The following is a 27,802-nucleotide window of genomic DNA, read 5'->3' as shown; positions in this document are numbered from 1 at the left end:
CAACAGTGCTAACCACTGCACTTATGTAATATGTAATATGTAAATATGTAATATTTCAGTACAGTTTACTGCACATCAGTTTATTATTGCTAACAATCAAATTATACTATACACACACACACGTATATACACACACACAAGCACATGATTTTCAGACCTTTTCAACAATACAAGGAGGGAGTTTTATTTTTGTGAAATGCTTTTCATTGTTTTTTTCTATTTAAAAGGGAATATGTATCCTTCAGGAAAGTCTTTGATGGACATTTAAGTCACAATTGATACATTTTAATTGTTACATTTTCACATACTTTTATTTAACTAATAATCAGCACTGTACTTGACATACTCTATATAATGTTTGAGAAAATGGTCACAGATTAATACAGAAGTGCAGATTATACCTAGAATATTAAGAACCATTCGAAGTACACCCAGATAGATCAGTTTAAGCATTTCTTCTACCATTTTCGATTTAGAGTACATCACGTCTGGACAAGGAAAAGGAAATTATAGTTCAGTGTGCTATTTTTAGTTTAACATATAATGAGTCAGTTTTCACATGCACATTACAGCGAGGTTATAACATGTATAAAGAATATATTCATATATGTCTATGTTGAGGGTGAGTTCTCTTTTTTGGAGGCTGTTACGATCCTTTCATTTGCAACCTTTCCTTTTTCATCTTTATACTTGATCCCAAGGAGACTACAGAGCTTTGTGAATATAAGGTCTACAATCTCTTCTTCTTCGGAAGGCTGCAGATGGAAAAGTTGATGCTTGACAAAGTTTTTTTTTTTAAGTTTCTAAGTCTATATCAAGATTATTATTAAGATTATATATTCATTATAACATCACAAAAACAACAGTTACACCAACACAAGTATTATTAAGACAAAGTACTTCTACCTTGTGGTGCAGTTGCTCTTGGCTGAATGCAACTAGGATGACTGAGATGAAGAGATTGAGGACCACAAAGGTCATGAATATGACGCAGGAACCAATGATGAATGCACCAAGCACTGGGTTGTAGTCCAGAATCTGTGAGACGTTCCCAGTGATCACATGACTGACTTTTCACAGTCACTGCATCTGCTATAGGCAGACTCAAGCACATCGCTACTCACCTCTTCATAGTTGAAGATGCCCAACTGCAAGCTGACTATGGTCTGGAAAGCCTCCAAAAGAGTTCTGTAGGAGTAGAGCTTCCAACCATATATTAGATTGCACTGCAGTAGGAGACAGAATGTTGTGTCAAGTTCACACATTTCTTACCTTTCTCCAATTTATGTGCTCTATGACATATGAATTAGGCAATTCACAAAAAACAATTCACTTAATATCTTTACAGACTCAAGGTGACATGTAGTCAGGCCAAAAAGCAATGAACCGAATTACATAATGAAGAAAGTGCTTGATTTTGAATGACACTGAACACTGACATGAAAACTGATGTAAACAAGGAAGTGGCATGGTTAGCAGCACAAGGGCACCCAGAGCTCTCACAGTTATAGAGTAGGTCAGGAGCATGATCGTCAAAACGATGATGAAGCCTGAGATGTCATTCCAGGCCCTCTTCAGTGTGGAGGTGATCATGTACAGCTTGGGGTTGAGTCTCAGCAGGTGCCACAGCTTAACGGTGGCCAGCAGCACTAAGAATGCAATCAGGTAGCCCAGCACTGAGTCTGCAGCGGCCGTCTCGTAGAAACTGGGAAACCTGGACGAGGGTAGAGAATGTTAGCACAGAGCAGTATACCCATAGAAACCTCTTATTTAAAGTGCCAGTCAAAGAAATCAGGCAGAATTGCTGACTACCTGAATACCTGAACTGACTTTACCGATTTCATATTTGATTTGTAACATAAAACTGACCAAATAATGACATCACGATACTACCCCTTGCTGCTGTTCATTTGTGTTATAGAGGGATTTCATGCACATTTCATAGACGTTTAAGTGTATGACTGGAACTCACTCATTAGGTCATTAAAGCTCATTAACTTATAGTACATGTACTTTTGGGGATCATATTATGATTGATTTGAAAACTTTGAATAAGCACAGGATTTGAAAAGTATTAGTAACCACTGAAATACTGAATGCTCATCAGTAACAGCTCTCTGAGGGTGTGGTTGAGGATTATATAGAATGCAGGTTAAATGTCTGCTTTCACCAGTAGGGCAGCTCAGGGTGACAGGAATACAATGCAGTCTGAAGCTGTTGTCATGGGCCGGTCCACTCACTGGTCTGGGTGGGTGCGGTAGAACTCCACGTCTCGGTTCCCCAGCAATGTCCTTTTAATGAAGACAGTGAGTGCGCTCCAGCTCAGGATGATAATGCCTAGTTCCAGAAGGTTCCACTTGTTGCTGAAGTATGCCCACTTCTGTTGCTTCATTAGCTTTCCCTGCAAGGGCCAAGAGAATCTTCCTTTAGTCATTTGTATTTTTGCATGGAGGGACTGTTTATATGCATTCGTCTGTGCAGATACTTTTGCTGAACTTTCTTCACAATTGTAATCAAGAACCAACCAACCTGAACAAACATGTAGTGGAGAATGAAGAGGAAGTATATGACCTCAGAAGCCATGACAAAGATCTGCAGGCCACCAGTTGACTGATACAGCCGGACCGTCTGCAGATCAGTAAGATACTGGAAGGCTCCTGGAAAGTCCAAGTAATTCTGCTTACCCTTATTCTAAAAATAATGATTACATTCCAAGGTGCCAAAGATTGAAAAAACAATCTCCTTACCATTAGCTGAGGTCTCAAATATCAGAGTGACAATGCAGAAGAGGTTAATGTTAGCATTGTAGACGGTGAACTCTACAAATACTGCCCGCGTGTAAATGTCAAGCCAGGTGTTGTCAAAGAGGTACTGAAGGACCCTGTCCACAAAGGAACATGGGAAAGAGTGATCATGGAAAGAACGACAGGAAAAAGAACTTTGTTTTTGAAAATGTAGTTCCAAAATGCAATTACTAAATACATGCCACGTTACTTTGAATTATGTTTTACCTTTCAAAATATTAAGCTGTAGAAGTAGGGAAAAGGCAGGGGAATTCTTCCTAATTATTAGCTTTAATCAAAATCTGGCGTTTTTTGCTGCTCACTCACCCTCCTGCATTTTCCTGGTCCAGTGCCAGCTCAGCCACAAAGCCCCCCCCTCTGTAGAGCACCACATCACCCCATATGGGGCACCCCCTGAGCTGACCCTCACTCTGGTATGTCCAGGCACTGCTGTTGAGAGTGTCATTGGCACTGCTGTTCTGGCTCCAACCTGGTCCGTATTGGCCCATGTCTTCCACGTCCCAGGAGTACAGACTCTGGCAGTCTGGCGCCAAGCTGCTAATGGAGGGGGAAACAGGACAGGAGTCTCTCTTCACCCTCACCTGACGGATGCGACCATTACCGACCAGCATGGAATTCCCGTCTGTGATGAAGCCTGCAAGAACATCGCAATGTCACCATGATTTTAATAACCTCATATTCAATTAATATTATATTAGCGGTTCCAATACAACCACTCATTTGGAGATTGCCTCTGTTGGTGATCATTCGCAAATACCACAGCAATAAAAGATGGACCAACCAATGGGAACATTCACGACCAAATTTCAGAAGCCTCAGAGTAACACACGCCGGAATCAGACAGATCTTTAAAATAGAATGAACAAAGAGTTAAAATGTCTACTTCATGAAGGATAGAAGAGATTGAGCGTGGAAGGCTGAAGTTAAACCATAAGCACGGTCATGGTCACACCTCGGCTACCGCGACTTTCATTCACACGGCCGTGTCTCTTAGCGACCTGTCCGGTTAACCGTGACATTCAGACAGCTATTCATGTGTGCAGAGCGGAAAAACCGTTACCTGGATATTGTCCAAAGAGGTTGCTGAGGAGGGTGGTGTTGGTCCACATAAACACATCGTTAAGACTCATCATGTCTGAGATGCCATTGGCGAAACTCTGCTGAATGTGCTGGTTCAGGAAGTAAGCATTTGGGTCCCTCTGACCATATGCCACCAGCAGCAGCATCCACATGAACCCCAAATAGGCTACAACAATTGATAAAAAATATAAATACAATCATTTGGGTAAAAAAAATGTATTTGTTTGGCCCATAAAGCTACTGTATAATGAGTACACTCAATATTAGTTTCAGTGTTTTGAGCAGTTTGACTTTAGGATGTTGAGATAACTCTGACGACAGTTTTAGCTTTGTTGCTTACCAAGAATCTCCATGATGAGCCCAATGGCTTTCTGCTCCTTTATCATATTATTCCTCATCCTCTCGATGTCAGTGGGTGGAGGAGGCTTATAGTAGCTACATGTGCTGTCTCTCCGTGTGCCCAGCACTACGTTGGGGTCTGTTAGGATGGAGAGGGTGTAGTAAGGGCTTCACTTGCCCTTAAACTCTCCTGAGACTTTTAATTTAAGCAAGGTTTCCAGTTATCACTACAAAAATGGGTCCTGTAACTGGATTACCTGAGCTTACAAGTGCCTTTTCAATGGTTGCATCTCCATACTCCTCCTGGTCAATTTTCTTCAGCACCAGAGCAAAGAAGATGGCAAAACCTAAGACCTGTCACAAGACATCCATGCAACGCTGATGAAAATTTCCTAGTAGGAGCTAATGCCAGAATTTACTATGGTGAAGCTACAGACTTCCAACAACAGCCCAGTGACCAGCTGGAGGGCCACTCTTGTCATCTTCGGGCCGGCTTACCTTGAGTGGCTGGGTAATGAAGATGCTCTCAAAGAAAGACACCACCATGGAGATCAGCCAGCTTATGGACTTTTGTTTCCCGTAGGTGAGCCCGTACATCATGGTAAAGTATGCTGCCACTCCACTAGTGGCCGCTACCAGAAACCAGCCCACAAACACAAACCACCAGGGCAGGCCTCCCTGGCAGCACTTCTTCTTGTTTTCCTGCTCTGGGGGGCAGGGGGTCTTTACGACATGCTTTTCAGCCAGGCTCTTGGAGGACAGCCGACCCTCCAGCAGACCCTTCATGTCCTGCACCTGTCGTACTGCCTGCTGGTAACTTCTTGGATTAGGGAAGCAAGAAGGGTCCAGGACCTCCAGCTCCTTCTCCACGTGACGTAGCTGTCGGTACAAATACTCACTGTAGTCTCTCTGTCTCTGGGAAACACTGTTTGACCTTTCTGGGCTGCCACCAGGGCTGCTCTCTGCAGGCACAACAAAACACAAACACATTATCATGCAGGAAACCAACTTCAAATTGCAAATTTCTCTGTATGTTTATCTACTGCTTGTGCATACTTACATAATGATTTCCAGATTTATAGATTATTATAACTACAACAAACCTACAGTCATCACACATACAAATAGACGCTCCTCTACTTACGAATGAGATACATAACAAACGGCCGTTGGTGATTTCAAATGTTCGTAAGTCATTATTCCACATCATTTTAAGGGTATACGCAAGTACAATGGACTAAGACGCTGGGAGTACGTACACTACACTGCTGCACAGCGGGAGTAGCAGCCAGAAGCAGTACTAGGCGGAATTGGCGCGCAGAAAAATTGATGTTGCGGACAGGAAACGGGAGCTCAATGAACACAATTTGGACTTATAGTCCTCTTCATTCGTATGTCTGAAAGTTCATAAGTTGAAAGGTTGTAAGTAGAGGAGCGTCTGTATATTTACATTTAGATGTTTACGTGAAATCATACTAATCAGACATACAAGACTATGAAGCACTAATTCAAAACAATTTGTCTTCTTATATTATGCTCAAACACATATTGATAACTATTTACTTGAGGGTGCACAAGTAATGTATTACTACACTCTTATTTGATGTATTAATTAACCAGAAAACTAATGGTTAGTAATGTACTGATCCCATGTTTGTTTATCATTAATCAATCATAAAGTACTTCATGCAGGCACTGTTAGTTGTGCTGGAACAACATTGTTCTTGCAAGCTTGTTTAAACAAATCCATGAATTTAATCTTAAACTCCAATTACAATGACCTAATGTCAGGACGAGGGCGGCTTCGTTTTTGCAGCCTTCGGAATAGAAGTCGCCTCCCGCCCGGTTCTGCTGCTGGATGATCTCCTCCACTAGCGACAGCAGAGTGTTGATGTCAGCTGTCTTTTCAGCACCCGCCTCAAGCTGAGGAACCGGGCTCCTCCTGGTCTTAGAGAGAGACTGGGCAATCCTCTTGATATCCTGGGGGGGCGAGATTTCACACATTCTGAAGGCTTGCGAAGAACTTGTACTACAGGACAGACAGGTCGGGAATATTGACATGAATGAGAGAGGCCCTCTTAGGCATCATAGTTGGATTTGGTTCAAAGTGAGGGCCATAGACAATAGAGTATGAAAGGTATTTTTGTACATCTATGTTGGGGATTAAGAAAGAGTATTCGCATAGAGAAGGTTACCTTGACAACAGAACTGGGAGTGATTTCCTTGTGGATGTTCCCTGGGGACGGCAGCTGGGTTGGAAACACGCGGCCGGTCTTCCCCTGCTTGTTAGGATCTGCCTTGGCTTGACTGTTAACCTGCAGTACCTTCTTTTCTCTTGGGCGGATATTTCTAAAGATGCTCACAATTAGGAGGTTGATGGGGAACATGATGATGGAGCTCTGGACACCTATCATGACCTGCTGCCAGGTGATCTCGATCTGACCTGGGTATGGGCAAATGGTGCATTGCTCTCTCACGTGGAATTCGTCATAAAGTATCCCCATAAACTGTCATGTCTAATCATAGGAATGACAGCAGTTCAATGCAGTTAGGAAAGACCTGGGACAATTGTTGAATGGGGTTAGAAAGGTTGAACTGATTTTCAACACGTAGCTAATCCCAGCTATGCATTCCTCCACTTCTGCTAGTTTAAGTGTCCTAACAACAACCATGATGCTTATGAACCATGTCATGCTATAAGTACACAGATTAATGACTAAATAGGCACGAGATTTGATTTAACAATTTGTCCCTGGTCTCCCATAGTCAGCAACAAGATGCCGTACCCAAGTCCATTTTCTGCTCAGATGGGTTCGTTGGGATGCCCCAGAACATGATGTTGGTCAGCATGGTGCAGAGCAGCAGTGAGAAGCAGCAGGAGACCCGCTGCACCCGTGTAAAGTTACTGGCTGGGGGCCGGTTGATCACAGAGAACCAGATATGCCCATCGCCGAAATCTTTTGCTGTCTTCGTGAAGAACAAGTTACTGCCAAAACACATGGAGATAAAGATCACGCTATGGAAGGAAAGGGCCAGCAGCAATACGTTTACTCTTTACAGAAATCCAGGTAATAGAGATGAAAAGCTTTAGGGTGTATCAGGCAAAAGGCTTATACCAGAGAGGGGAACTTCAGATCCAGAAAGTATAAATCCAGACCAAGATTTTGTTCCTACCAACCAGGTGAGTACTCTGTGAATGGGACTCTTCATACTCAGCTGGTTGGTTGGAACAAATTTCATTTTCTGGATTTGTACTTTCTGGACCTGAACTTCCTACTTCTAGTTTCTACTGAAAAAATGCATGAATAATAGCTAAATTTAAGCATATTACATAGATAACATGCATTTTAACCATCCAGTTTTTGTTGGGCTTAGCTGAGCTAAAACATGTTTGAATTTTTGATTCATTAATTATGAAAAAGATCTAGGGCTATCAGTAGGAAGGTTATCTAATATGGACGGTACATTGCAAATGCAAAACACCTTTCATTTTAAAGAGCTTCAGGTTTTAATGGAGGAACCTTTGCCTAAACAGAGATAATTTTTTCTATTTGTCATAGAATCTCTTGACATAACCAAGGTCAGCCAACATCCCAGGTGGGATATTAGCACAGACCTCTAGAACGCTGATCCCAAAAGGTCATGCCAAAGATGCTATAGGTTAGACTCACCTAAACCGTGTAAGGTCCAACTCCGTGGCAGCAGGGAAGACGTTGTCCAGGGCACATTCACCCATGTTTATCGCCAGCCACGAGTTACACAAGAAATGCCATTTCTGACCTGTCTCCAGGTCCTGAACCATCACTTTATTGATGTACCTGTTGGTTATGGGATTAACAAATGAAGGTGTATTGTGCCAGAGCTTTTTGTACTGCATATGTCTTGAAAACTAAAGTTCATTTATAGACAGGACATCTGCAGCCATGTACTCACCAAGCAGGGTGGCTCCCTGAGTTGTCATGCCAGAGTCTGATGTTCTGCAGCTCCCCCAGGGAGAATGGAGTGGTGAGCAGAAACATGTCCACCCCCCCTCTCTCAAACAGCGGTTTGTCAGGGTCACTCAGGTGATGAGGGTCACTCTCCCCATCTGAGCCCAGCAGAATCACCGTCACCTTGGAAGACAATCCAGACAATTAGGAAACTGTTTATTACAGTAGCATTTTATGTTCGTTTACCCAAATGCATTTCCAGTTGAAAACAAAATGAATTATGACAAACTTGACAAAAATCTACTGTTACTCTACTAATCACACTTACAGAAAGCATATAACTTTTCACATTTACATTTATTTTCATTTAGTAGACCCTGTTGTCCACAAGGACAAAAGTGAGGCAAATAGCACCTTACATACATATGTGCAAGGAGTCGATAAAGTATAAGTGCGGTTAGGCTGAGCTTCCAATGAATACTCACTTAGCAGCAGAACATCTACCAGACAAAGCAAGAACATAATAATACTATTCATTGACCAGAAGTGCAGCATTAAGAAAAGCCAGGGAACACAGAGGCATCGGGATCTTTAGATGTTTCTTGAAGGTGGAGAGAGAATCTGATGAGCAAATGTTTGGCAGCTCAATCTACCATTGGAGAACCACACAGGAGAAACCCATAAAACATGATGGTCAAGGTCAAGATACTGGTGCGATATTAACCATAAAATCACTTTGCCATCATGGTTATACTCTAATGACTTTATTTAGCAGCTATGCTAGGCAGGAGGTCTAACCTGGGAGGAGGTGGATGCCCCGCGTCTGTGCCCAGTGCTGATGGTCAGCATGTAGCGGTACTGGGCGAGAGGGTCATTATCTGCCAGGACTGTAACCTTAACCTGAGGTGACAACAAAGCAGCTAAAGGAAGTTCACAGTCATGCCACAACACAGGCCAATATAATCCGCTTACAAAAAAACCATAAATAAACAATGTGTCCTTCACTGCTACCCACGTAATCGTTTCATAATACACAATAAGAATACGTAGTGTAGCTGAGTGCCAACTCATAGCTCCCCCCACCCCTCCTGACCTTGGCCAAGTCCTGGATATCCTTCCTGCGCGCCCACACGACCACCACCAGGTAGGCCAGGAAGATGGCACCCACAAAGCAAACCACCACAGGGTTGTTGACAAAGGTGGAGAAGAGCTGAGCTGTCTGGGAAACGTCCACCACATTGGGCATGACAAAAAAGGAGCTTCCAAAGAAGGTCAGGTGGTTACACAAGCACTGGGTGGCCGATGGGGTGGTAAGAGGCCCGACCTGAAGAAAGACAGATGACATGAAGAATTTGTTCTTTCACATTGTCCTCGACAGCCCCCAGGTGGTTCACATTTTTGCTTCCTCCCAGCTCCCTGCCAGACAGTCCACATTTTTGCTCCCTCCCAGCTCCCTGCCAGACAGTCCACATTTTTGCTCCCTGCCAAACAGTCCACATTTTTGCTCACTGGAAGCTGAAAGGGAACAAAAACAGACACTGTCTGGGGGTCTCCAAGGACTAGGTTGGGAGACACTGCTCTGTAGTATAACATGGTTATACTTTTTGTTAGTACTATATCAATTTTGAACACAAACAAGAATCAAAATACACGATCAGTGTGTTTTATCTTGCAGTACATACCCTACAGCCATGGGTGCTCCAATCAGAAGTAACCTCATCCCAATACATACACTGGGAAGCTATGGTGGTGACGGACACCGTGGCATTTATGGAACTGACCCCTGCTGCTACCACAGGTCTCACCAGCAGATAGTACGTCCCAGGATTTCCGGTCAGGTTCCCAGGACCCAACACCCATGTGTACTGCTCCTCTGCACCAAAGACAGCAACATGTTATTTATTCATTCACACGCAGAAACAGAAGTCTTCCTGAATTCCGAGCATGTGATGTTGTGTTTAATCTGTCAGTGAGAAGGTGGAGGGGGGCATTACCTAGAGTAGCACCCTGCTGAGGTAGGTTGGTCATGGCAATATAATGTGACTGGTTGGGATAGCTCTGGAAGCCCAGCAACAGCTGCAAGGTCAAGTTTTCTGAGGGGTCCAGCTTCAGCACCAGTGAGATGTTGGGCACAGTCACGTTGATGGCCACTGTACTGAAATTGCCCAGGTTCAGAAATGTTTCGCTCACTTGTGATTCATTTGGTTGCGGCAGAAAGATCTGGGGAGCAAGAAGAAGATGGCAAACTGAGGAAGGGAAATCCAAGAACGAACGAGTCTGTGAATCAATCAGTGAAAGCTTCATGGATGCTGATCAGACATAGGTATATGAAACAGAATGCAGCTTAGTGAAATAAATTATTTGAAGCAAGTTCTAAACCTATTTGTAATTCAAATGCACGTAGATTATGTCTTTTCATTTTGGGGCTAGAATTATGTTACTCTGACCTCAATCTCACTGCTGAGGTTCTTCACTGGGATGATGGAGCCATCGTGGTTTGTCAGAGTAAGGCCACCAACAATCCCACTGATTAAGTCCCCTGTGCCCTTGGGGAAAGGGCTTACGCCCAAACTCATCATCTGAGGATCAGAAAATAGGAGTGAGGCAGAGAGATGAGGGCAATCCATCACTCACTAAGATCTAAGTTGTGTTTTTTTGAAAGCTGATTCAAAGTGACACCTGTCCACTACCCACCCGTACATCCACTGGCTTTTCGACTGGCAAGATATCAGGTCCTATTGGAGGAAGACTGAACCAGGAAGTGGAATTTTTCTGAATGCCGATAGGCTTTTGTTGAAGCTGATCGGGTGACAGTCTTTGGTAAAGTATCAAAAAGCACAGAATTAGGACACCCATACATTTTTACTGAAGTGAAGCATTTCAGGAGGAGCCCTTCATAAGGCAGCGGATGTGCTAATCCCACCTGTTTACGTAAATACTGATATCAGGGGATGACAGTATGACAGGGTCCTGATTGGTCCCCATTTCTGCCAAAAGGGCGGTCTGCACATTGTCCATGGTGTGCAGCAGACAACTAGAAATCTCGCTCTGAAAAGGTGATAAAGCAAAGTTCAGTGTTATATATTATTCTGCCCCTAATGCTGATTTGGGCATTGTATGGCTGCCAGAAATACAGCCACAGCACTGTGCACAACATTCGAGCATAGACTGTAGAGACGCTAGTGCCTAGAAACCTGCAGGCACCAGACTGGCCACTAGAGGGCACTTGCACCACAACCAACAAGAACAACCAGGGGTTGGCAACTTATGGCTCTTTGACTGCTGCCTTGCAGCTGTAAGGAAGAATTAAGAAATAGATGTACCTCAAAATAGTTGACCTGAAAAAGTAAATCTAAAAGCCATTCCGAGTGGTGTAGCTAACATAGACTAAATTTTAACTGTCTGCTAAAAAAAACATCATCAGAATGTTAACTTTTCAGAGATACACAGATGCAGGAATCATATTAAACAAGTGCTTTAAATCGATGGTAATTGGAAATAAAACTTTTCATTATATAAATAACAACAGATATGTCTCATGTGTATTGTGGTGGTGTGATTTTGTTGAAATGTGGAAAACTGGCTCTGTAATTCAATGACAGTTGAGCTCTAGGCCTCGGCCCAGCCAGTCAGGAAGCTGACCAAGGAGACTGGCCTGTGGTCACATGAATTTATTAAGGAAAAAGCACCTGCTGGCCTGACTCTGCCCAGGCCTGGAGGACGTTACTGGCTGCTTTCACAATGACACCAGCTGCAAGTTGCACCTGGGCAGTTCCCTCGCTTCCCGTGCTGTTCATGGTGAGCAGGGCTTGGCTGAGGTTTGCCAGCAAAAAACTTGCTTGCATCTGTAAAGGAGTCAGCATAAAGTATACACAGGACTACAGCAGTGGCCAAAATTGTGGAAACGCCTACCATTTTTGGCACTGTAGCGGCTTAATGGTTGGGGAAGCGCACTTATAATTGAAAGATTGAATCCCCAACCAGCAAGGTACCGCCCCCAAGCACTGCTCCCCGGGCGCTAAATTAGCTGCCCCCTGCTATGTCACGATGTCACATACGGGTTAAATGCAGAGGAGATATTTCGTTGTTGCGCACTGTGTGCTGTGGTGTGTCAACAATGATCACTGATCACTAAATTCTAATTCTAAATTGTAAAAATTACTACATGAATATCAACAGTAATGTTTACAAATGATCAAAGAATGTTTTCAAATATTACACCTACAACGTTTAAGTATGATTAAATAAGTAACTGGAGAAACTGGTTCTACTATCTCTAAAAAGTGGAAGTGTTTTCACAATTTTGGCCAGCAATGTACATATTAATCCACTTGTCATAGAATTAGTCTGGCATATATAACATATCTCGAAATGCTTCCAAGTCTCTGCTTTGCTAATTGTTTCTTTGCAGGTATACATAAAATGAGGGGCTTCATATTAAAAGTCAGCGGTATTGTAATGATTATAATGTCTTGCTTGCACGGCATTTCTGGAAATAGCAAGTGAGAGTCCTGGGGTCCAGCCCAATACCTCCACTCCAAGTACCTGTGCAGATGAGGTCAGCTCATTTGTCGTCTGGGTAATTTGAATCACTGCCTCGGCGGTCAGCTGCACATCACTGGGGGCATTACAAGGGTATTCCTGCAGAGCTGCCGAGAGGCTGTCCAACATCTTCTCCCGGACCTTCAGATTTTGTTTTTCCACAATGCATACGAGGGATTATAGATACCATGGCAGACATTTTACACAGTTTAGCCACATAGAAAATATATAGTACATTTGATCATATGATTAAAAAATAAGCTAAACTCGTTGTCCGTTCCTCTTTGTACTAACCTAAAGGCCCATTTCCATAATTACAGTTGTACTATGATATAAAAACACTATAAACTTCATTACTACAGCAACAGAGCAATCTACAAAAACAGATGGTACAAGTTAAGGTTGTTGAACCGTACAGGTGAACCATCTTCATTGTTTGAAGATCCGGTCACCGAGTGCCTTTCATGAAATTTTTGTTAGCTAGATTGACCAATGCATTACTGAGTGACTAGCCTGCTGGATAAATAAACGACCTGAAAACTACAGGGCTGCATGTTTGTTTGACAAGAGCAGCACATACATAGAACATACACCTTCAAAGGAACACTAAGACACTAAGTGCGTGCTGTCGTGGGCCTGCCTTCTCAGTATACTTTATAAAAATATATAAAAATACATGATATATATAAAATACACAGCAAATTATTAGTCTGTTACGCTCTTCTATTTTCCAGTTCCAGTCATACCTTTGCATTTTCCCGATTGTCGCCGGCTGCTCCATTCAGGGTGGCAGAGACAGAATGGAAAAGCTGTCCCAGTGCCTCCTTAGACAAGTGCTGCTGATTTTTCACGAGGTCCTGCAGGTCCTTTGCAGAGGTGGTGGCATTGGCATCCTTCACCTGGGAGTCAGGAGGAGCAGCAAATCTCACAGAAACTCTGAGTACAGATTTCATTGTACAGGAGAGTGAATACCAAGGAGAAACACATTTTTAGATTTGGAAAAAATGTTATATCATTAATCAATAATAACACAATAAAACACCATTTTTAAAAATGTCCATCGTGTACCTGCGTCGTCAGGGTCGTGCTGAGGGTCTGGCCCTTGCTGTTATTTACAGATGCTATCAGAATGATATTGTCCCCTGAAGGGAGGAACAGAGATTTCATCTCCAATTCATGTCCACAGCTCAGGTTCTGGCCTGGAAGAGGAGACAGTGTTTTGAAATTTTACTGTCATTTTTAAAATTTTACTCAGATTTTATTACTGCACAACAGCTGAAGTCATTTGTTAGATCAGCAAATGGAAATCTGGCGGCAGTTGCAAAAATTCAGTTTCTATCGCTAACGACAGAACGGTTGCGGCAGGGTTTCCTTCTGGCACCAAGCAAAGAAAGGCAGAGTTAATGCGATTAAGGGCCTTTGCAGTGGAAGTGGGTTGCCACCGAGTTGGGGTCCTTACCTTTGACAGTCTTGAAGCACAACGTGCAGGAGCCAGGTGTACAGAAGCCTGGGGGCACATTACAAGTGCCAGTGAAGGGTGTGAGGACAGTGCCCTGCGGGGGCGCCAGTGTACAGCTCAGGCTGGGAACGGTGGGCACAGAGCTGGGTTTGGCTGGTTTGTGTGCGGGGGTGACGGATGGGAGACGACGCTTGTCACTGGCAGTAGTTCTGGACACAGGAGGGGAGGAGGTGGAGAATTTTGGCTGCTTGGTGTGAGAATGATCCTTTGGAACTTTATAGTCTTTGCTTGGGGCTGGATGTGTGGTCCGGGAATATCTGTGTTCTGACGGGGCTTGAGTGGTCCTGGTATGGTCCAGGCTGTAGCTGGCAACTCCAGACATTCCATCATTAGAGAAGCCTGGAGAAGTGATAAAAAATTGGGTTTCTGTAATTTCATTCCAGAAGGCAGACATTTTAACTGCACACTACTCATTCTTCAGCGTGTCACATGGTATGGCAATAAGGTTAGCGTCGCGTAATCAGAGTCTCACCTACGACTACGACTCTCTTTATGGTAGCCAGGAGTTTTGGCCCATTTATCACAATCGATGCATTTTTCTTCGCATAAAGAGTTAAAGGCACCTGACCAGACTGGCAGCCGTACCAAGCAGCCTGAAAAGATAAAAAACGGATTTGATCTGAAATTTGTGTTATGCTAGGCCAGTAAAAACCAAAGCACAGGTAAAAAAGAAGCAATTACACTGACTGTCCTATCTTCTGAAAAGCATGTCTTACTAAATTTAAACCAGAGGCTTCTTAAATATGACGCACTCTCTGAATCCGACTGAGAGACATAAAATCACACCACAATGATGGTGGCATTGCCAAGCAAAATACTTACAGGCATGTTAGCAGTGTCTTCATAATACCACATAAAGTCATCACACTGCTCACTGAACACTGCTAGTTGAATACTCTGCATAGAATTTGTGGGGTCACAGCCTTCTTTACACCTAGAAAAACACAAAAATACAGATATGTGTTTCCGAATTCTTACTTCACAAGATACAAATGACTATGCTTGTATTATGTGTCCACTCGATAATGACTGTACCTTAAATTTCTTTGCATAAACATGAAATATACACTTTATGGACAAAAGTATTGGGACACCTGACCATTACACCTACAGGAGCCTTTATGACACCCCATTCTAAATCCATAGGCATCAATATGGAGTTGTTCCTCCCTTTGCAGGTATAACAGCTGCCACTCCCCTGGGAAGGCTCTCCACATGATTTTAGAGTGTGTCTGTGGGAGTTTTTGTCCCTTCATCCAGAAGAGCATTTGTGACGTCAGGCACTGATGTTGGACCTGAAGGCCTGGCTCACAATTTCCATTCTAGGTCACTGCAAAGCTGTTTGATGGGGTTGTGGTCAGGGTTCTCTGTGGGTCAGTCAAGTTCTTCCACACCAAACTCACCCAACCATGTTTTTATGGACTTTGCTTTGTGCTCTGGGGCAGAGTCAAGCTGGAACAGAAAAAGACCTTCCCCAAAATGTTCCCACAAAACTGGAAAGATAAAATTGTACAAAATGTCTTTTTATGCATGCTCTTCGAGATGAATAGGCAAACATCCCACAGACACACACCAAATGGCCTTCCAAGAAGATGTAAAAGGGGAACCAATTCCATACTGATGCCTATGGATTTACAATGGGATGTCATAAAGGTTTCTGTATGTTCCTGTGGCTTTAAAACTTGTATGTCATGTGTATGTTATTTGCATGCCATACTTACGTGATATTCAGTGAAATATTATTCATTGGGACAACCATAATACATTTGCTGCTTGTATGAGTTTTGCCATGTGAACTTGTCACTGTCAAAGTGTATTTTGTAACGTTGTACATTTCAGGAAGACAAGAATTTTCAATTTCCAACTGCTGATTAGTACTGGTGGTGTTACAGGGACACACCCCACCTATACAATAGAAATAGGCAAGAAAATATGCGTAAATATAACACAGGTAACAATTTATGCATTGTACAAGGTAAGAAGAAATGCTGAGTTTGGATACATACATTTCAATATCACAGTAGCCCTCGCGGTCAAATCATTGCAGAACCATACAAACATTAAATTGTACATATATTATGAACAAGCCAGAATAACCAATTTACCATTAGAGGAATTCTTCGGATTTTACAAAGGAAAATTAAAAAACTTGGTGAACTCACTAGCCACTTTATTAGGTGCACCTTGCTAATACCTGGTTTTGCCTTCAAAACAGCAGAAATTGAGACTAATCTGACCAGGGAATGTTTATCCAGTTTTCCACTCTACACTTTTGATGAGCACATGCCCACTGTAGCAGAAGGACTTCAAGTTCAATGTGTTGTGCATTTATAGATGCTTCTCTGGGTACCTATATTGCAACGAGCGGTTATTTCAGTTACTGTTGCCCTTCTATCAGCTTAAACCAGCCAGTCTTCTCTGACCTTTGCCATCAACAAGGCATTTTCACCCAGAGAGCCACTGCTTACTCAATGTGTTTCTTCGTCTTTCGGCCCATTTTCTGTAAAGCTTAGAGATGGTTGTGCAAGAAAATCCCAGTAGATCAGCAGTTTCTGAAATACTCATACCAGCCCATCTGGCAACAATCATGCCACATTCAAAGTCATTTAAATCACCATCCTTCTCCATTCTTGCGTTTAATATGAACATTAAATACCTTTGACCTGTACCTGCAAATTTTCATACATTGTGCTGCTGACCTAGGATTGGCTGATTAGGTATTTGCTTCTAAGAGAAACTGAACCAAGGTACCTAATACAGTGGCCAGTGAGTGTATATGCAAAGACCATGTATTAACCACACAGAGATCAAATTTAAACCCACAGTCCTAGAAGTGTCAATATTTCCCACTAACCTCATCCAAATATTTTGCTATTATACTGAAAATATGGTAAGTAGCACCTCCATCTAAAGTTTTCTTTTCAGTAAAAGATGCAAGATTTATTTTCAAAGAACAAAGCAAACTATTGTGTAACCCAGTGTTGCCATAAGCTATTCATGATTTCAGTTGTGATCTGTGAACAGAATGTTTTCTTTTATCATTGGTTTCATATATTACACTTACTGCATGACCACGAGTAGGTAGCACCGGAGTTCAGGACATCACTGTCACCATTTGCTGTTAATGTGACCATTGTAGTGTTTTGGTATATAACATTTGGATCTGCCTCAATATCAAATCCACCTGTATAATCACGAGGCACTCTCAAAGAGTCACCAGGCTATGAAAGACAAATTTTCATAGTATTAAAAAAAATACATAACGTGAGTTTATTTTTTTAATGGCAATGCAAATATACAACATATGCATAAAGAAGGATTAGCAAAATATCATGCTGTCTAAAAATTTGTAAATTAAAGATCCATCCATCCATCCATCCATCCACCCTTCCATCTCCCATAACTACTGATCCCTGGCTGGAATGAGTGCATTCATGCACACACGATGGAAAATTTAAAGACACCAGTTTATAAACTGCCATAGAAAGTCTTTTGACTGTGGGGGAAAATGTGGAGAAGATGCTAACTCCAGAGAAGATGCTAACTCCAGAGAAGATGCTAACTCCAGAGAAGATGCTAACTCCACGTTAACCCTGATTAGATGAAAATCCAGAAACAGGTTGGAAGACAGAATGAAACTTACGACAGGGTCACTGCAAATCAGGGTTATATTCCCAGCATCCTGAACCATACTGGAGAGGCTGTTTGTTGCATTGACTTTTACACTCACTGGCCCTGTAAAAAAAGGGATGAAATTCCAAACTGCTGTGATCTACGTCTAACAGCATTATAAGTGTATCTACATATTTAACATTGATCAATGGTATGACAATTACAATAAAGCTCTAAGAATCTTTTGGCAACTATTATATTGTCACTGTCCGATGCAAACCTCATATTCACTTTTTGACTATTTGTTTTCATGATGTTCATTTGTACTGATTACTTTATATCACTAATTTTAACATCTTAAAGTTGATAGCTAATAGTTTGCTAGCGTCATTGGTAATTTTGAACATAAAGCGAGATTAGCTTGTATCTTATTGACAGTCACATAGTTGCCTTGCTGAAGTTCATTTAAAACATTAAGCCATTCACTCTAGGCTGTGTACAGATAGGTTTCCATCAGTGATGGTAAGGGTGTTTCATTACATTGTTATAGGTTTATTGGTAGCACTAATTGAGGGGCACAAATAATGTAGTAGTACACGCTTACTTAATGCATTTATTAACCAGTAACGAAGTGTCATTTAAGTACTGGTCCCATGTTTGTTCATCAGTGATTAGTCATGAAGGTTCTTGTACTTCACGCAGGAACTATATTATTTCAGGATAACTTCATTATTTCTCACTTTGTTTATTATTTGTGCCTGCTCAGCTGAAGTTGCAGGTTTATTTTGTGAAGTAGTTTCCGAAAAATGTTTCGTTTTCGTGCTCTTGGATTTTTGGAGATACTGTATGTATTTTTCATCGGACACTGACGATATCTTGAAAATGTGAAAAAGCCTAGTTGTTTAGTAAAGCTGTCATATTAATATTTTTATTATTAGTCTTTTTTTCTTAACTTTATATATGTATAAACAAAGAAAAACTAGTATAGGTTACACTTCATGAATGATAGGGGGAATCAGATGAATGAATGGGCTGGATTAGCACCTTGAATCCTGGCTGTAATGCTGAAGACCTGCAGGCTGCCGTTCAGCATATCCCTTGCCTCAGAATAACTGTTCCTTTCTCCAGACACCTGGAAGAGAAGCTGCACTGGGCTGCCACGCTCCAGCGACACGCTCACCTGCAGGCTGGAGCTCAGGCACGAGTCTGGGCCTTGCTCCACGGAGACCCGCAGACCGTCCACGGCCTCAAGGAGGCAAACCTCCAAAGGCGTGGTTATGGCCCCCGCCATCATATCGCTGGAGGCCGACAGCTTCACCAGGTGGCAGCCGATACCTAGTTGCTGCTGAGCCAGAGGATCCATTGTGATGTTGCATGGAATGATGCCTCTCATTGTCATGGCCATGGCCAGCAAAACCTCACCTTGCTGTAATCTGTATGTGATATTGCTTCCTGTAAGAGTTAAACATAACTAGTTTCACAAAGATGTCATATGACCTCTCAGTAACGACATAAGCATGTGGTGTTTGGCCATTGGCTTGACGCAAACAGACATGCTGGGAGAAGATGTGTTCCTACCAGCTTCCAACTGAACTTGGATTTCCAGTGTGCTGCCGTAAAAGGCCTTGCAGTTGTTGCTCTCCCATGTTTGGTTGGAACTGTAGCACCTGATGGTTCCAAATTCAGTAGGCGGTTCCTGGATAATGATGACTTTCTGTGCAGTCACATGCCACTCGCTGGTGCTGCACTCCACACTGACAGTGAAGACACCTGATCGGTTGTATCTGTGAACCATACTTTCTGACCTGAGGGGAAGAACCCAAATCCTCAAACACAGTACTGCACATTTAATCGCTGGTTTACAGCGCGAATATTAAACTGGTGTTTCAAGGTAGTAAAAGTGCTTGATAAAAGCTGGATGTAGAGAAAATCTCTTTATTATTGGTGGCTCAATGGGTAGTAATGCTATCTCACACCTTCAGGGACAGGGGTTCAAAAGGAAGGCGGATTGATGTATGAGATTGTGTGGGACTGTGTGCCCTGCAATTGGGTTGCCTGGCTGAAGGATGTTCTGCTGCCCTGGGTGTATGCTCTCACTTTGAGAAGCAAGCAGGAGGATGGGAATCAGGACAGACAGAACTACTCACTTTTTTGGATTGTAGGGGTCGACAGTGTGTCCATCTCCAGCACTCAGGGAACAAGTAAGATTTCCTTGGAAAGGGTGAAGCAGCCACTTTACTGTAATGGTGATGTTGTCAAAAACTGCTGCAACCTCGCTCATCAGCAGAAGCAGGCCTGAGGGCCACAACAAACAGGAATAAAGACAAAGGCCACTTTCTCTAGGCTACCAGTGCAGAGCAAACATATGGTTACAAATACGTTCATTTGTACACAGTTTGTGTGTTCAGGTGGCTAATATTTAGCATCTACAGTTATGGGCAAAATGAGCAATGACAAATATGCAGTTTTGGGCATTTCAGGCTGGAAACTATAAATCCAGATCAAGATTTTGTTTCTACTAACCAGCTAAGCTTAAAGAATCACAGTCACAGAGACTGAACTGCTTGGTAGAAACAAAATCTTGGTCTGGATTTGTAGCTTCTGAATGCCCAATAATGCAAATTTGCAAATGCAATGCAATATAATATAATATAATATAATATAATATAATATAATATAATATAATATAATATAATATAATATAATATAATATAATATAATATAATATAATATAATATAATATAATATAATGTAAGGGTTTACATCAACAAAACCTCCTAGCAGTGAATGTCAAACATATTCATGATGCTCCACAGTACTGACCATCTTTGCAGTGATAGTCCACTGATAGGTAGCTACCCAGCCGTGGGCAGGACTCCCCAAACAAACCCGCGTCGGCAGTAACCTGGCACACCTGCAGTCCGTGGCAGTGGCCTGGGAACGCAGCAAAGCTGAATGGCGGCACCTCTGTCTACCTCAGTGAAACTATTACAGCTCTCTGCCCTCAGACCATCATGTCTACAACACCAACTTAGCTGGAAAAGGGAACATTCTGCATTAAATGGGACTCATTATTTTTGCAATTCATGCAAGTATCAATACTTATCATGCTACCCAGGAAACATGATATAAAAACACAAATACTACTCAGTTGTTTCGGTCAGCATGTAATTAAATATGCTTTTATCTTTCAGCATGTCAAAGGGTGTTTTCGAAAATGAGAGTCCCTTGTGGTTTATAATTGATGATGGGACAGGTTGATCAGGATCTGATATGGCTAATGTGTTTTCTGCAGTACAAAGGCATGTTTATGACAGTCTCGTATTGGGTTTCAAGGTGGCTTTCATTGGTGGCCTGTGCATCTGGTCCTCTGTTGACACTGAACATGTGACCGAGGCCCTCCAATGATCATTAGTGATACCACCCCAGCTAATGCTGGGGCTGTATCAGCCAGCCCTGCACCAAACACATTTCCCAGGAATCTGTTTATACAGAACCAGCTGCAAGGTCGATAAATGGGTGTTTGTACAGAGTTTAAATGTAACTTCCCACCTAATCAAACATTTCAGTGTCAGACACCATAAAGTACAAGAGATCATAATTAAACAGGTGATCTCAAGTCAGATTTATTAAATTACATATTAATCTAGCTTCTTTCTGGTTTCTTATGCAGTACAGGGTTGTGAGAAGCCTGGAGCCTATACCAGGTAGAACAAGACACAAGGCGGGAAACGTCCAGGATGGACGGGAAGTCAGTCATAGGGAATACAGACAGACAGATCGACAAAACATTTTGGTAAAAAAATATCTGAATTTATATTTTAAACTAGCTAACAGAATTAAAAACGCGTTCAGTGAGAAGTGCATGTGCTTTCTTTTATCAAATGGTGCAAAAAAAGTTAACATTAAAATGGTTAATAATTCATTTTATTACTTATTTTACCAAAATAATACATCATGATTAAATGAATGGTAATACCAAATGAACAGTTGTTAGGTACAGTGCTGCAACAAGGCTTTTGTCATATTTCCCTCTATTTTTGCTTATCCATAACAATTAATTGTGTCTGATCTCCAACCAAATTTAGTATAATACAAAAGACAACCTGAGTCAACACAACACGCAGTTAGAAATGTTCATTTGAGTTATTTAAATGAAATAATTCACCAAAACCCATATCACCCATGTGACAAAGTGATATTTGGTTGAGCCACCATTTGAAGCCACAACTGTAATCAAACACTGGGGGGTAAGAGATGATCAGTCCTTAGCATCACTAGAGATGCCACTCTTCACTACAGAAGTTCAGCCATATTGGAGTGTTTTGGAATACAAAGTGCCCCTTTAAGGTCCCGCTACTCTATCTCAATGGGGCTCAAGTTACATTTCACTACACGTTGTACTTGTATACTGTAGCTATATGTAACAATAAAGAACCATGAATCTTGAAGTCAAGTCAGGATTAGGCCACACCAAAATCATAAATTTTGTTTATTTTTTTTCTGGCATTCAGAGATGGGCTTGCTCTTATATTATGGATCGTTGTCCTGCTACATAACCAAACTGCGCCTGAGTTTCAGATCACGGACCTGTCTTTCTCCTTCAGTACTCTCTGCTACACAGATTAATTCATGTGTCCCCTAATTATGGCAAATCACCCAGGCCCTGAAGCAGCAAAGCATCCCCACACCATGGCAGTACATCCACCATATTTGATTATGGGCATGTTCTTTGTGTGGAAATCTGTGTTTGTCAGGATTGATCCCTGTCTTGTCCCATTTTGTCGGTCATATCCTCCTTTTGGCCAGCAGGTGTCACTGGCCATGTTGTACTTTTTTAGGTCTGTTCTGTTCCTAGTGTGTTCCTCTGCTCCCACACCCACTTTCTGGCTGAATGGGTTAAGTGAGTGGTTGTTACCTAAGCATCTCTTCCATCATGGGTTTGAACTTGTTGAATATTTTTGTGTAATCTATATCCGGTTTAATATACCTTGTTGATTTTCTAATTTCTGCATGGTTCTTTGCTTGGTACTTTTGTTTATTTCTCCTTGTGCCCCAGTTTTGCAATCCTGGTGTCTCCTAGTGTTTGAACCTTTAGCTAATGAGCCTCACCTCTGTCTTGTTGTTCTCAGTCCCAGTGTTTGATTTATTGTTACGGTTACATACCATTTAGTTCAAGTTTTATATCGTGCCTTTGTTAGACCACTTGTGGTTCCTATTTGTTTCTTGTTTTTTGAATTCGCCTTTCAATAAAGTTCCCCTGCTTTGTAAGGCACAACATGGATCACCTGTTACTCTACCATACCCTGCCTCAACAAGTTATTTCCATTTGCGGATGATGCTCTCATGGTGGTTCGCTGGACTCCAAGGGTTTCAGAGAGTCCCGTGTACCCCTTTCCCAAATGATATATTTCAATATTTTTTCCTCAGGTCTTCAGGAAGGTCTTTTGATCGAGGTATGGCATGCTACTTCTTGAAATCTCTTATCCACCCCCCACATTCCTGGAATGATTCTATTTAAGTGATGTGTAGATTCAACAGGGCTGGTAGCAATCAAGCTTGGATGTGTCTAGTGCAAGTCTATGCAACTCATGGTCCTGAAGGTCCAAGCACTGTTTTACCTGTGAGCCAGATGTGAAGCCTCTGGCCAATCAGAATCAGTAACTGGGAGAACTGAAAACAAGGCCTGGATTTGGAATCAGAATCCAGAGTTGAAGAGCCCTGGTCTAGTGTAATTTAAGCCATTATCATTGCGATTTAGTTCAGTAGTCAATTGAGAGACTAATCACTTTGTCACAAAGGTGATATGGGTAATTTTTTATCCTTCAATAAATCAAATGATCAATTAATAACTGTGTGTTGTGTTTACACTTTTATATTACCCTAAATTTGTTTGGAGATAGAAACATTTAAATGCTATGAATAAGAAAATACAGAAGGAATCATGAATACTTTGTCACGGCACTGTGATAGCTTATATGTGCTGGAATATAGACAGAGAATCACGGGCACCTGCAGCTTAACGCACTGTGTGTACTCTTGGCATTTATACTTGTGATTTGGCTACTGTTACATATGTTTTTTGACTTGCTATGTCTGCAACAGAAACATAAAAAAGGAGTTAGGCTGCATAATTCTGGGTGAAATATGAATCAGTATTCTTTTTTACTCAGAATCGAGATCACGATTTTCTCTCACGATTCTTGGGAAATATATTTCTCTCTCTGTTATTATTATTTTGCATTACATATTGTCTTATGTCTAATGTAAATATGTGTTATGCATACAATGGATAAGCACCACTCAAAAATAGTTTGCATATGACAAAAATGCCAGTGCCTTTTCTGCTCTTCCCCTGTAGGAATTTGTAACTCGAGATCACAGGGTACTAAGGCTAAATTCAACAACACTTCCATAGGAAACTCTGGGGACATGCATAGAGGCTGTGTGCAATGCAGTACCTTCCACTAGGTGGCTAACATCCACCCAGCTGCACTCCTCCAGGACAGACGGGGCCTCCCACCCCGGTGTGGAAGGGGGCGTGGATGTCACTTGGCAGTAGTGCGGGGTCTTCCTGCCGTAGAAGCTGTCGTCAACCTGGATCACCCGCCCCGATCCACACTGAAGAGTGGCATTCTGGTTTGCACAGGCCAAGGAGCGAGCCGACTCTGACATACAGAAACATCAGGGAATCTGGGAAATCACTGACACACACAAGCAGAAAAGCCACACGCCAATGATCCTGCACAAGAGCGGCCAGGCTGGCTGGACTCACCGAATTCACAGATGAAGTATAACTCCTGGCTGCAGTTGTCTGTAGCCTCCCACTGAAAGCCTGAGTGCCTTTGGACGTGGGCACAGGAAGCACCTGGAAGCGGCTCCTCAGCCCAGTTAGCGTAGCTGACATCAGAGCCATCCAACCAGGACAGCGAGTCTGTGAGGTCAACAAAATCAGCGAAGAAGAAACCAAAAGTTCTTATTCTGCACATTTCTGTTCATGGAAATTCAAGGAAATATCAACTGTTTTTGGGAGCTCCTTCAGTTACATTACACAGTTTTAGTAGCATCTGTATAGAGGAATTCCCGTGCATTTGAAACATACAAGACTTTTATGAAATGGTGTATGACGCATCCTTTGGTAATGTGAACTATGGAAACAATAAAAAGCCCAATTGAACAAGGGATAAATGAATCCTAACTGTGTGTTCCGCAAAGGATGTCTGTGGCTAATCTGAGACCATAATTGTAATTGATAAGAACATTTTTTTTTTTTACATGTGCCACTTATCAAGCACTGGGTCACGGTGAGCCTGGAATCCATACCTGGAAGAATGTGTTAAAGGGTAGAGAAACACTCTGGGGACCATGTCCACACTCTAAGGTCAATTTAGAAACTCCATTCCCTCTATCTATATCATTTTGGACTCTGAAATACCCAAAGGAGAACCACACAAACATGGGAGTGCATGCAAATTCTAAGCACACAGAAGGGGGGGGGGGGATTTGATCTTCTGAGTCTGGAGGCATGAAGTCACCCTCATCAATTTTTTTTTAGGAATTTTTAATTTCTTTTTTTTTAATGAATTGTACTACCAAAGCTTCCTTTCACTGTCATACTTTTCCATTGGCACTTAAATTTTGAGTAATTTGCTATAAATGACACCTGATTATTCTGTGTACACAAACACCGGAGGCATTTTTGGAAGCAAGAAGGGAACCATCCATCCTTTCCCTTGTCAGACCTTAAGTGTTTATACAACTCATTCAACTAAAATTATTACTGCACGAAACATTAGTCAAGCACTTTATAATCCACACATGCTAATATAAGGTTAGTCATGAAACAGGGGTCCTACCTTCAGCTACAGTGAGTTCCAGAGTGAGGTTCTGCCTAGCAGGTGCTAATCCCAACCACCAGTCCTTTTCTGGCTTCAGGTGCCTCTGCAGGAACTGCTGGGTCTCATCATTCAGGACGAAGGCCAGATGCCCTCCACCCCTCTCACACCAGCCCTGAGCACTGAGGAAGGAGCGCTGCAGGCTAACAAACTCATAACAGGAGGTGTCAAAACTCTTCTGGTACTCTGGGCAGAGTGGCCCACCTCCCTGCTCCTCAGCACCTAACCGGCATGCACACAGTAGAACAGCGTACAGACCCAGCAAAACAGGGGCAGTGCCCATCTTCGCTTGGTCCCTCACAGGTCTGACCCAGGCACCCCCACAGTCTACCTTTAAAGTGCAATGACATCACTGACAATCTCCTAGCGATGGGACAATGTGCGTAAGCTCCGACAATGAGCCTGAACGACTGATGGGCTGGTTTTGTGTGGTTCAAGAAGATCCATTATCTCTGGCGCACCAAGGCATTATAGGCGAGCAACAATAAAGTCTTTAACTCTGAGTATCTGCATACATCTGGGTGCTTTGCTATCAAACCGGGCGCTCATTACCGTTTTCCTGTTCCACCTGCAGGGAGAGATAAGCTTTGTGGTACCATTTGCTGATAATCATGGCCCATTTTAAGTACCATGGGTCATAAACACAAATGAAAGACAGCTCTCTTACTCCACATGGAACATTTCCTTCAGTATACTACATTAATACATTCATAAAATGATGCTCAATATATATTCCAAAGTATCCCATGAGTCATGTGTTAAAATGTATTCATGTAACTGAAATAAAGCACTGAAAGCCTCTTATAATTGTTACAGCAAAGAGAACACGACCTGTAATCCGTAGCCATCAGTGCACAGATTCAGATGACATGAAGTTTATCACATTACAGCTACAGTACTACCAGTAGCACTATTTGCACAAGTAAACTTAGCAGTTTGTTAGTGTTTATGTGGAGTATCACACATTAGCCAAGGCACAAAGACAACATATGAAAAATCCTGTGCTAAGCAGCTGGTGAATGTGATCCAAGGCTGGGGGATCCACCCCTCCTGCACCGCATTGGTGGAAACGAGCCGTGTGAATGTGAGTCTGGGCATATTGCCTCTAGGAGTTCCAGTTTCTTCCTGCAATCCAAAGACTTGAGGTGGACTAACTTATCATAGTTCCTCTCCTGGGCGTCCCTTGCTGTGTCTGTCCTGCCTCCCTAGGAGTCCCTGGCTGTGTCTGTCCTGCCTCCATGGGAGTCCATGGCTGTGTCTGTCCTGCCTCCATGGGAGTCCCTGGCTGTGGCTGTCTGCCTCCCTGGGAGTCCTTGGCTGTGTCTGTCCTGCCTCCATGGGCGTCCCTGGCTGTGTCTGTCCTGCCTCCCTGGGAGTCCCTGGCTGTGTCTGTCCTGCCTCCCTGGGAGTCCCTGGCTGTGTCTGTCCTGCCTCCATGGGAGTCCCTGGCTGTGTCTGTCCTGCCTCCCTGGGAGTCCCTGGCTGTGTCTGTCCTGCCACCATGGGAGTCCCTGGCTGTGTCTGTCCTTCCTCCATGGGAGTCCCTGGCTGTGTCTGTTCTGCCTCCATGGGAGTCCCTGGCTGTGTCTGTCCTGCCTCCCTGGGAGTCCCTGGCTGTGGCTGTCCTGCCTCCATGGGAGTCCCTGGCTGTGGCTGTCCTGCCTCCCTGGGAGTCCCTGGCTGTGTCTGTCATGCCTCCCTGGGAGTCCCTGGCTGTGTCTGTCCTGCCTCCATGGGAGTCCCTGGCTGTGTCTGTCATGCCTCCCTGGGAGTCCCTGGCTGTGTCTGTCCTGCCTCCATGGGAGTCCCTGGCTGTGTCTGTCCTGCCTCCCTGGGAGTCCCTGGCTGTGTCTGTCCTGCCTCCATGGGAGTCCCTGGCTGTGTCTGTCATGCCTCCATGGGAGTCCCTGGCTGTGGCTGTCCTGCCTCCCTGGGAGTCCCTGGCTGTGTCTGTCATGCCTCCCTGGGAGTCCCTGGCTGTGTCTGTCATGCCTCCATGGGAGTCCCTGGTTGTGGCTGTCCTGCCTCCCTGGGAGTCCCTGGCTGTGTCTGTCATGCCTCCATGGGAGTCCCTGGCTGTGG

General features: G+C 43.0%; 1 protein-coding gene across 1 annotated transcript; it reads right to left on the bottom strand.

The window, feature by feature from the left end:
• Positions 1-95: 95 nt before the first annotated feature.
• On the bottom strand, positions 96-27,303 carry pkd1l2a (polycystic kidney disease 1 like 2a). The gene is made up of 41 exons (XM_048969621.1): positions 25,682-27,303; positions 24,601-24,759; positions 24,287-24,493; positions 20,649-20,759; positions 19,973-20,120; positions 19,404-19,630; positions 18,870-19,277; positions 17,857-17,948; positions 17,278-17,434; positions 15,935-16,118; positions 15,036-15,147; positions 14,686-14,806; positions 14,154-14,552; positions 13,763-13,893; positions 13,441-13,593; positions 12,698-12,835; positions 11,842-11,997; positions 11,076-11,200; positions 10,847-10,967; positions 10,600-10,731; positions 10,147-10,372; positions 9,835-10,025; positions 9,246-9,476; positions 8,951-9,052; positions 8,157-8,335; positions 7,895-8,041; positions 7,010-7,209; positions 6,419-6,666; positions 6,005-6,203; positions 4,722-5,185; positions 4,481-4,577; positions 4,225-4,362; positions 3,865-4,050; positions 3,111-3,438; positions 2,748-2,881; positions 2,530-2,657; positions 2,241-2,401; positions 1,504-1,714; positions 1,125-1,226; positions 907-1,038; positions 96-755 (listed from the first exon to the last, which is right to left on the bottom strand). The coding sequence occupies exons 1-41, from the start codon at positions 26,001-26,003 to the stop codon at positions 612-614; spliced, it is 7,551 nt and encodes a 2,516-aa protein (XP_048825578.1). The 5' UTR covers positions 26,004-27,303; the 3' UTR covers positions 96-611.
• Positions 27,304-27,802: the final 499 nt, after the last annotated feature.

This window comes from Brienomyrus brachyistius, chromosome 11 (assembly GCF_023856365.1).
Source record: "Brienomyrus brachyistius isolate T26 chromosome 11, BBRACH_0.4, whole genome shotgun sequence".
In the NCBI taxonomy this organism is placed as follows: Eukaryota; Metazoa; Chordata; class Actinopteri; order Osteoglossiformes; family Mormyridae; genus Brienomyrus; species Brienomyrus brachyistius.
Note: the sequence above shows the minus strand (reverse complement) of the source record. Positions and strands in the feature narration are given on the sequence as shown.